General features: G+C 41.1%; 1 protein-coding gene and 1 long non-coding RNA gene across 2 annotated transcripts; one reads left to right on the top strand and one right to left on the bottom strand.

The window, feature by feature from the left end:
- Window positions 1-11: 11 nt before the first annotated feature.
- On the bottom strand, window positions 12-1,765 carry LOC118487225. The gene is made up of 2 exons (XR_004880868.1): window positions 1,352-1,765; window positions 12-347 (listed from the first exon to the last, which is right to left on the bottom strand). It is a non-coding gene; the product is annotated as an uncharacterized LOC118487225 (long non-coding RNA).
- Window positions 1,766-5,982: 4,217 nt separating this feature from the next.
- On the top strand, window positions 5,983-7,710 carry LOC118487472. The gene has a single exon (XM_035984348.1). The coding sequence runs from the start codon at window positions 5,983-5,985 to the stop codon at window positions 7,708-7,710; it is 1,728 nt and encodes a 575-aa protein (XP_035840241.1).
- Window positions 7,711-11,509: the final 3,799 nt, after the last annotated feature.

Below are 11,509 nucleotides of genomic sequence, written 5' to 3'. Positions count from 1 at the left end.
TACAACAAAAATGTACAAAAATCTGAGGCAAAAATAAAATGTAACATGGTAAAAACAAAACCAAAAAATCCATAACATATAAAATTCTCAGATTCAACACAGCAAAAGTCTACATAAATCTCAGGCATTTTTGCTTTGATTGATTGTTACATTTCTAACACAAAAAAAATGTAACAGGCACTTTTTCTTTGATTGTTACATTTCGTAACTATGTTCAACATCAAACATCTTTTGAATCATCTTCAACATCTGAAACATCATCTTCAACATCTGAAACATCATCTTTAAAGTGTAGATTTCCAAACAAAGCTGAAAAAAACATACTTATTCACCTTCTTGAACAAGATCTAAAACAAATTTTACACAAAAAATGATGTAATCAATAATAAAAACAACAGTCTAAAAAAGTGTACAACACACTTTATTTTCAGTAACGTGCATTATTTATGTAACACGAAAAAATGTAACATGCATTTTTTAATTATCAATTTATGCCAGAAACACAACACACTTTATTTTCAGTAACGTGCATTATTTATGTAACACGATAAAATGTAACCATTTATGTTTTTTTAGAATTTTTAAATATGTAACTAACAAAACATATTAGAATTGTTACATTACTAAACCCATTTATGTTGAGTTACATAGCCCATCTATTACATTATTATGAACCAATTGTTACACTCACACGAATCCCTTTAACTTTTGTAAACTATCACATTTGTTTCATCTAACAAAATTTACTCTATCTTTATTATTTGTATCAAGAGAAAACTACAATTAATAACAATAAACAATAAAAGTAACTTCAATTTAATTCAATAAACAAGAACTTAAATCAAATTGTTTCGATTTGTTCAGAAATCTGAAACAAAATTTACACAAAAAAATGATAAAATCAATAATAAAAAGCAATACGTATAGAAAACAAGAACTTAAAAACCTTCATCTTCTTAAACAAAAAATAAAAAAATTATAGATCCACAAAAAACAACAAAAAAGCAGAGTAAAAAAATTGCAGATTTGCAAAAAAAGCTTAAAAACATACATATTCACCTTCTTGAACAAAAAATTCGAACAAAACCCTTCAGCATCCTCAAAAAACGTAAAAAAGGATGTGTAATTTTACTGGATCTTTGCCTGGTTCGAACAAAAACATCATCTTCAACATCGGATTTGCAGATCCATAAAACAAGAACTTAAAAACCTTTATCTTCTTGAACAAAAAAAATTGCAGATCCATAAAAACAACAAAAATGCAGACTAAAAATGCAGCCTAAAAAATGAATCAAATCGAGCACCTGAATTAAATAAGCTTAAAAAAAGGCTTCAAAATCAAATCGAGCACCTGAAATTGGCTTTGGCTTTGATTATTCATGTTTTCAGCTAGACCCTCCACCACCGTAGCTCCCAACAACCACCACTACCATCGGACCACCACTTGCCACCATCCTTCATCAACCTTCAACGATCACCACCCACCTGCGACCATCCTTCATCAACAACCGCCAACATCAACCCACCTGCCACCTTCCTTCAACAACAACGACTGCCATCAATATCCGCCATCAACCCCACCTGCCACCATCCTTCATCAACCTTCAACCGTCAATTTGAGCTATCCTCTTTTGTACATGAAAACCCCAAAATTTTATTTCGAACAAACCCTAACCTTCCACCAAATCTGCAACCACCATTGCAGATCTGGTTCCCGAAGAGAGAGAGATGGGAGATGGTGGAAAGATAGAGGAAGAGTGATGTTTAATTCTAATTATTTCCGATCTGGATCCGGATCCGGCTGTGGGGATGAGAGTTTAAGACGCTGGTGGTGGTGGTAGGTTACGGCGGTGTTGGTGGTGGTGGAAGGAGGAGGCGATGTTGTTGGTAGAGAGATGGAGTAGAGAGTTGGAACTTGGAAATGAGAGTTGGTTTCTTTCTCTCACTGCACTCTCTGGTTCAAAATAAATGAGAGTTGAGATTATGGCTTGAGATTATATCCATGAATATGTAAAAAGAACATGTGAGAGAGAGATACATAAGTACAATGTAATTAATGAAAAGCTTGACGAGAACAAGCAATGTTGAAAGGTCTGCATGTGCAGACTTACACATGAAAAAGGGTCAACAAAACTCAAAAGGTAAAGAAAGAAAAAGACCGTTATGCCCTTTCCTACTCTCAATCTAAATACATACGTGGATCAATCCTAGCCACATGTGTGAGTTTTCAGGGTTTAGTCAACTAGAGTGAGTTTTCTCCTTATAATTAGCCTATATATATATATATATATATATATATATATATATATATATATATATATATATATATATAGGGGAATGCTAGACAGAAAACCCTTAAATTCTTAGGAAACTCTAGAAACTCAAATCTCCCCTCATTTTTACCCAACCTCCCGACATTTTTTTTTTTTGAAAAAAATAACACATGTAATATACATGTTTTAAAGTGTTTTGGGCCAAAAAAAACAAAAAAGCGCCGAAGGGATTTTTTTTTTAAAAAAATAAACAAATTTCAGCAATGTCCGGTTGCCTAACATGTGTTAGACAAAAATGCTGAAATTTGTTTTTTTTTTAAAAAAAAAAAACCCTTCGGCGCTTTTTTGATTTTTTTGGCCCAAAACTCTTAAAAGCATGTATATTACATGTGTTATGTTTTTCAAAAAATAAAAGTCGGGAGCTTTGAGTTTTCCGGGTTTCTTAAATATTTAGGGTTTTCTATATAGCCCAACCCTATATATATATATATATATACACACACATATATAATGGTTTAACAGTAGGTGATATGTTGGATTTTAGGTTTATGCTAATGATGTGCTTATCTTGTAGCCTTCTATTGATACCACTAATGCTTGGAATTCTTATGATTCTAGGAGGCAAGAATGGATTCAAGCCACTTGAATCGTTTGTCGCCAAGGCAGCAGCTGAACAACCATTGATGCTTGATACAATCCTATTAAAAGTAGTATCTTTATAACTCAATCATTTGTCGCCAAGGCAACAACTAGATTTTAGGTGTATGCTAATGATGTGTTGACCTTTTTAGCCATGATTTTACCTGTCGAGCTGAAATATCCATTTTTCATAGGTTCGTATTGTGCTGATTGTTTTATAAACTTTTGTTTGCCTGCATTTCATTCGGTGATGGCAGGTCAAGTTGCCAATCAAAACCTATCCATTTTAATCTACCCTAAAAGGGTACACTTGTCAACCTGAACCTATTACCTAACATATTTAACCTGCCCAGCCCTTAGCACCACTTTTACCTGTTGTTGGGATAAATTTTTTATTTTTTATCATTGCCTACTGTTAGGCCTGGGGGTGTGGCATAAACCCCCCCGCCACATCATCATCTATAGCGCCTCATAGCCATCCCCTGGGCGCCAAAGGGGGGGCGCTATGGGGAGGGCTCCATTGCAGTAACGGGAGTTAAAGGGAAAAAAGGTGGGGCCCATCATTTTCAACCAATCAAATCTCTTCTCTTTATTTTTTTTTTTTTTTGTATTTTGTTTAATGGAGGGGGGGGAAGGGGGGGGGTTAAAGGGGCTTTAAACCATTGCATGTAGAGGTGTTAATTTCTAACACGACACGAACCTAACACGAAATTCACGGCTTTAGATTTAGTCTAAACGGGTTCGGGTCAGTTTCAGGTTGAACCCGCGAACCCGTTTAGCTAAAAGGGTCGGGTTCGGGTCAACCAAGTCAGGCTGGCGGGTTGACCCGTTTAACCTCTTTATATTATGTTATATTTTTTACAATATGTTTTATGTTATAAATTAAATTGTGTGTGTATTTTATGCCATAATTATAACTTTAAAAGAGATATTCATATAATTTTTTATAAATTAAATATAATTGTATTATATACATTTGTGTTTTTAAAGTAAATTTTAATTTAATACATTAATTTGTGGCAAAAAATTAAAAAAAATAAAAAATTCGGGTTAAACGGGTTGTGTTCGGATCAACCCACGAATATTCGTGTCGGGTTCGGGTTCATATGTATGGCAAAATTTTCGGGTTCGGGTCGGGTTCGAGTTCGTGTAAAATTTTCGGGTTCAGGTCGGGTTGAACCTGCCAACACGCGAACACGACCCGTTTAACACCCCTAATTGCATGCAACTTAAAGGAAGGGGCTTTAAAGCCCCCTATGTAACATGACACTAATGTGAAATGATAAAGCTCCTAGGGGCTTTATGCCACACCCTTCAGCCTTAAAAGAAATTTTATGCTCATTTCATAATGTGTTGTCCTTTAAGAAAGGGACTTGAAATCTTCTCTAGAGATGTGAAAATATTTGGAAATATGTGCCTTGATTCTCAATGGCGTCATATAGATCGTTTTCTTTTTAGGTAAAGCCTAAGACTGTATATTGCATGATAGTTGATCTCTATTTTTCATGATAGTATAATATGTTTCAGATTGTTGTATACCAGTTGAAGGGTATGGCCCCAAAAAAGCCGCGCAAACTTTCATCAAGGCTGTGTGCAGGGCCATATTCCTTATTCAACAATTCTCTTAGTAGCAACCTCGCGCGAGCTACGCCACATTCCATTAAGAAGGCGCGAGGTCCAGCCAAAAGGGAACTACGATTACGACACTTAGCATTCTGATAAGAGTCTTCAGTACCTATAAAACTGCGCAAGCTAGTTCCATGCTCAGCAAGGGTCGCATAAAGGTTGCAGCGCAAGACCAGAGTCAGAAGGTACAAAAGGTACAAGTGGCAGGTAAAAGGAGCCAATCCGCATCCTACAGGCTCTGTTCAATCTTGCTCCACGATCGTCTGACGTGCAGGAGAGGAAAAGTACCTAAGGACGCCTACGTGGCACCAATCAAAGGGCGGGGACACCTGCCCCACGATCTCCACTTGTCTGCTGATGGCAAAAGGACAACAAGGCCGACAACAACGATACGTGGCTCCAATCAAGGTGTGCCAGCGCCGGAGAACTTCTAAAAGCCACTAACGGTCGACACCAGTGAGACAAAGAGCATATCCGCTATGTTGTCGCCTTCCGGCCCAAGGCCCATCAGCCCACATCCTCTTACACCTCTCCGGCTATAAATAGAGACCTCACTTCACATGTTAAACATTCCATTCCCTCTACTCTCACTCTTAATACTTATTTATCTTCCCCAAAGCAGTCGCTTATTCTCACGCCGGAGCCCGGTTAAGAGGGAAACCCCCATATTCCCCTCTTAACGAGTAACGGTGTTCTGTTTTGCAGGATTTAGATGATTAGGACGAAGCTCAGAAAGTCATTAGAAGATTAACCTTTATGGCAGAAACATAAACCCAACTGATTAGTCACATAATTAGTTTTGTGTTTCTTCATTGGCGCCCACCGGTTTTCTACAACCACTTTCATCTTATTTTTTCTGAGTTTGCCGTCGTTTTTTCTTCCTTCGATCATGGCTGGTCAAGCAATCATTTCCGAGTTTGGTTTCGGAACAAACTCTAATGCGGTGTTGGGCGAGGGTAATCAAAATGTCTAACCCCAGCACATTGAAGAAATTGGCGAAATCGAAGTAACCAACACTGGGGGGCCGCGCGGGAGCATCATTCGCATCACTCAGACGGTGACCCCAGGAAACAACAGCGAGGGACCTTCAAACCCGGCTCCACCCCAGAACGTTTCGGCACTATTAGGGCTACCAGAGGGCGAAACTCCAGCCTCGTGGTACGCCAAAAATATTGCCACCATTAACGCAGCATATCAATCTCTGATCGCACAACAAGCAGTCTTAAAGGCAGAACCGTCTTTGGTTACTCCCCAGGGACAGAGTCAGGGGGCACGCCAGATACCCCCACAGCAAAACATCCAAGGCAGAGCTAATAGACCTCCCCCTACCAGACGACTAAGCGTGCATGACATGCGCGATACACGGGGAGAGACAAAAAGCTACTATGACTATCCATAACACCTTCAAAGAGGTCCAGTTCATAGCCGGCTGACGCCGCGCAACATGAACAATGAATGGGAGGATACTTACCCGAACGATCCAACTTGGCAAGATGATGAGGGTTCGCCAGTCTTCAATCGCTTGCAAAAGAACCATGAATACTACAAACCAAGACAGCATGTCGGGTACACTGAAGAGGCAGAAAGAGATTTTCGCCTCGCCTATCGTCCAGCTGAAGCTGCAGAGCATTCAAAGTTCATTCCAAAAATTGCGCAAGCGCCACTTTCAAGAGAGAAGTTACCTCCGACAGTTGGAAAGTTTAACGGATTGACTGATCCCGATGATCACGTCAGAACTTTCACAAGCGTAGGTTGCATGGGAGGATGGAATATGCCTATGTGGTGCCATCTGTTCATTCAAACTCTTACAGGGGCTGCTCGCGCCTGGTTCGACAGCCTTCCTCCGGGAAAGATCAAGTCATGGGTGGATTTCAAGACGCAGTTCCTGAGTTACTTCAGTCAACAAAGACGTTACCAGCGTGACACAGCTGAGGTAGAGGACATCTGGCGCAGAGATAACGAGGGTTTAGAAGATTTCATCACTCGCTTTAAGAAGGAGTGCTTAGAGATTGGTGGCGTAAGCGAACAACTCATGCGTTGCCACTTCAAGAAAGCCATTCGCTGTGATAGTCTCATCAAAACAATCACTAGGAAAGATGGAATGCCCAAAGAATGGGATAAACTCATGGAAGCCGTGAAAATTGTCGCGCAAACTGAAGAGTTACTCGCCGAAAACAAGAATCATTATTCTGAAGACCGATTTTCCAAGGGAAACTCGCGCGATCACAACAAGCGCAACAAGTATAAAAGTCACGATTGGAAATTCGGAAGATCAAGGGGACATGACGAGAGGCCGCGCTATAGAGAAGATGCGCACGACACAATTGATAGAATCGGCTATCAAGAAGCAGTCAGGGATGATAACCGAGAAAAGCACTGGACTCCGCTCATAAAAACACCAAAAGAGGTGTTGATGACGGAGAATCATGATTTTAAGGCTCCAAGGCCTATGACAAACAAGAAGGGGCAAGACCCCAACATGTACTGCGACTTCCACAAAGATACAGGGCACCTAACAGATGATTGCTTCAGTTTACGTCAAGAGATTGAGAGAGCGCTAAAAATTGGGAAGCTAAGCCACTTGGTGAAAAACGTGTGCAAAGAAACTCGGCAGATTCAACGCCATGATGAAGGGAACCACAAGAAAGTTCGACGCCTAGAAACACATATGGTCAATGGACCAAGATACAGCGTGAAAGAGAAAGGCAAGCGCCCTTATGAACCCTCATGGCAAGAGCAACAGGTCAATTTCCCGGGAGTACGCGGCGGGCCTCGCGCCACTCGACCCGTCGTCATCACCGGTATTATCGGACATTATGAAACGGAGTATGTCTTCATTGACCCAGGAAGTACAGCTGATATCATCTATGAGCAATGTTTTAATCAGTTTGATGAGGATGATAAAGCGAGACTTGAGCCAGTTGATTACCCACTGTCTGGATTTTGCAACGAAATGGTCTTCCCGCTAGGCCAAATCAGCTTCCCCGTCACGCTCTCTGACGGGAAGCATTCGAGAACCACAAATGTAAACTTCATGGTGATGCCTGTCAAATCAAGGCATGATGTGTTGATTGGGAGAGAAACCCAAAGCGAGCTAAACATGGTAACCTCCACCCCCCCACTCAGCGATAGGGTTTCCAACCAAGACGGAGGTGGCAATTATCTATGCTAAGAAAGAAGTGATGTCAACAGAAGAGATGCGCCCAACAAAAGAGGCGAAGGTTTCAACAACCGAGCCAGAGAAATGGGTGTTAAACCGCAAATACCCAGAGCAAACGGTGACGATAGGCCACGCAATCTCACCAGACATCAGAACGCATCTAAAGCAACTCCTATTCAGGAATATGGACATCTTCGCCCGGACCCCGGCAGACATGACCGGTGTCCCGCGCGACATTACCGAGCATTGTCTAAACACCTACCCCTCCGTCGAACCCAAGGTCCAGAGAAGGCGCAGCTTAGGGGCAGACAAAACCAAGGCAATGAATGAGCAAGTATGCGAACTACTCAAAGCTGGAATCTTGCGAGAAGTACGTTATCAAAGGGTCGCGAACCCAGTAATGGTGGAGAAGTCTAGTGGAGGATGGCAAATATGCGTTGATTATACTGATCTCAACAAGGCATGCCCTAAAGATTGATATTCTTTGCCTGAGATCGACAAAAAAATAGACTCCCTCGCACCATACAGATGGAAATGTTTCTTGGATTGCTACAAGGGATACCACCAGGTTCAAATGAAGCTTGAAGACGAAGACAAGACAGCTTTCAGAACCGATCTCGGGATCTTCTGTTATACGGGATGCCGTTCGGTCTCAAAAATGCTGGTGCCACGTACCAGCGCCTGATGGACAAGACCTTTGCCGGAGATATTGGGAAGCAAAGTTTACATCGACGATTTGGTGGTAAAAAGTCCTGAAGCGGACCAAATGTTGAAAGACATCGAGAAAACATTCAACTCATTGAGAAGCGTGAATATGAAATTGAATCCAGTCAAATGTTCCTTTGGTATGGAGGAGGGAAAATTCTTGGGCTTCATAGTCACAAATGGCGGATTTAAGGTAAATCCAGAGAAGGTTCAAGCAATAGAACGGATGCTATCACCAAGAACAATCAAGGAGATGCAAAGGTTGTCGGCCGCTTAGCCGCGCTTAACCGTTTCCTGTCAAATCATGTCGAGAAGTCATACCCTTTCATCAGCACTCTGCGCAACTGTGTGAAGAAACAAGAGTTCAGGTGGACGCCTGAAGCAGAGAAGGCTTTTTAGCAAATGAATGAGTGTTTGATCGAACTCCCAACCCTGACTGCACCGTTCGAAAAGGAGCCGCTCATCTTGTACTTGTCGTATTGCTTGTAGAAAGAAATGGAGTTCAGACTCCAATCTACTATGTCAGTAGAATGCTCACAGATCCAGAAACGAGATATTCAACGATGGAGAAACTGGTACTGGCACTGCTACATGCCTCCAGAAGGCTGCGCCGATATTTCACAGGCCATGTCATCACCGTGCTCGCCAATTTCCACATTGGGACGATATTCAAAAACCAGAGACATCTGGGCGATTAGCAAAGTGGGCGATCGAGTTGGGGGGCCACAACATTTTGTATAGGCTGCGCCCAGTCATTAAGGGTCAAGTCCTTGCAGACTTCATCACAGAAGTCCCAACAGAAAAAGTTAAGGATTGCGAGATTGTCGAAACTCCCACGAAAGATACATCTGATGAGTTATGGTTGCTGTACACAGATGGGGCCTCAAACGAGGACGGCGCAGGAGCCAGATGGCGCCTTGTGAGCCCTGAAAAACATGAATTTACATACGCCATCAGGTTGGTTTTAAGAATAGAAACAACGAAGCAGAGTACGAGGCATTTCTGGCAGGCTTGCGCCTCGCCATAAAAATGGGAGCTAAAAATCTGCAAGCCCACGTTGATTCACTTTTGATCGCCAGTCAAGCCAACGGAATCTATGATGCAAAAGGCGACGTTATAGCCTTATAATCGATCGGACGTTGAATCGTAATAGCGATCGAGTTATTACCCTGATTGTGGCAGTACTTCGTGATCGGTGTGTGTTGTGAACGATATTCGCTATAACTCGATGGTTACAGAGAATTTGGACGTCGAATGAACACCAAAATTCAAGTGCCAACGTCCCCTATTTATATCTGAAAAATGTCCTCCCTCGCGCCACGCGAAGAAGACATGTGCACCCGTCGCGTGGCGCGACGGGTCTATTTACTAGCCTAGGTTGTTTCGTGTCCTAGATAGCCTTGCTGAGTAAGTTAAACGAAAAATTTTCGTTTCTACAGCAAATTTAGAGGATAAACATCTACTAGGGTTTAACCCCACTGAGTTTTAGGGGTCCTGATCCTGATTCCGATTGTTATGAAAATTTTAGGGTTTATGCGGAATCACTTGGGTTTCTCAATTAGGGTTTCCTTAATAGCTAATTACCATTCTAATTATGGATTTTAGTGACAGTTGTTACATCCTCCCCACCTTGAGAAAAATCTCGTCCTCGAGATTTATGGGAATAAATGAGGATATTTGCGCTTCATTTCTGATTCTAGCTCTCAAGTGTATTCTGGTCCTCTCCTTGAATTCCATTTGACTTTGACCAACACCAGTCGTTTGTGTTTGAGAAATTTGACTTTTCTATCTTCGATCTGTAGTGGTTTCTCTATAAACTTCAACTTGTCGTTCACCTCTACATCTTGAAGAGGTACTACCAGGGATTCATCTGATAGACATTTCTTGAGATTAGATACATGAAATACATCATGTACTCCAGCTAATTCTTCTGGTAGTTGTAAACGATAAGCAACTGGTCCTATTCGTTGGTTTATTGGAAATGGTCCTATGTATCTGGGACTCAGCTTTCCTTTCTTACCGAATCGTACTACTCCTTTCCAAGGAGAAACTTTTAAAAGTACTTTATCTCCTACTTGGAATTCGAGCGGCTTGCGACGATTGTCTGCATAGCTTTTCTGGCGATCTCGAGCTGTTTTTAATCTTTCCTTGATCTGAGTTATCTTGTCAGTAGTTTCTTGTACAATTTCAGGACCTGATAATTGACTTTCTCCTATTTCTGCCCAACATACTGGGGTTCTGCACTTGCGTCCATACAGTGCTTCGAATGGTGCAGCTTCGATGCTTGAATGATAACTATTGTTATAGGAGAATTCAATTAATGGCAAATGGCTATCCCAATTACCACCAAAGTCAATTACACATGCTCGGAGCATGTCTTCTAGAGTTTGTATTGTCCTTTCACTTTGTCCGTCTGTTTGTGGATGATAAGCAGTACTTAGATTTAGTCGAGTTCCCATTGCTTTCTGAAAACTTGTCTAGAAATGAGATGTAAAACGACTATCTCTATCCGGTACAATGGAGAGCGGGACTCCATGTAGGGATACTACTTCGTCCACATACAGTTGTGCTAACCTTTCCATGCTAAAGGTTTCTTTCATTGGTAGGAAATGAGCTGACTTGGTTAATCGGTCTACGATTACCCAAATCGCATCATTACCTCTTTTGGTTTTGGGTAACTTTGTAACAAAGTCCATTGTTATGAGTTCCCATTTCCATACAGGCATTTCTAACTGTTGTAGTAGTCCTGAAGGTTTCTGGTGTTCAGCTTTAACTTGTGAACAAGTTAAGCACTTGGATACGTATTCGGCTATATCCTTTTTCATTCCTATCCACCAAAAATTATTCCTTAAATCTTGATACATTTTATTGTTTCCTGGGTGCATGGTATACCTAGATTTATGAGCTTCTTCTAAAATTTTATTTCTTAACTCACCTTGCTTAGGTACCCAAATTCGTTTCTTATGGAATTTCCAAATTCCATCATTTCCTTGTTCTAGTTCTTTTAGGTAACCTTTCATTCCTTCAGCATCGTCTTGGATTGTTGTTTTCTGAATTTCTTTAATTTGTGCCATTAAATCTACTTGTAGATTTAACCTCAGAGCAC

Source organism: Helianthus annuus, chromosome 15 (assembly GCF_002127325.2).
Source record: "Helianthus annuus cultivar XRQ/B chromosome 15, HanXRQr2.0-SUNRISE, whole genome shotgun sequence".
NCBI lineage: Eukaryota > Viridiplantae > Streptophyta > Magnoliopsida > Asterales > Asteraceae > Helianthus > Helianthus annuus.
Note: the sequence above shows the minus strand (reverse complement) of the source record. Positions and strands in the feature narration are given on the sequence as shown.

Coding starts and splice junctions, on each gene's coding strand:
- LOC118487472 (XM_035984348.1), top strand. CDS start 5,983: ATGAACAATGAATGGGAGGATACTTACCCGAACGATCCAACTTGGCAA.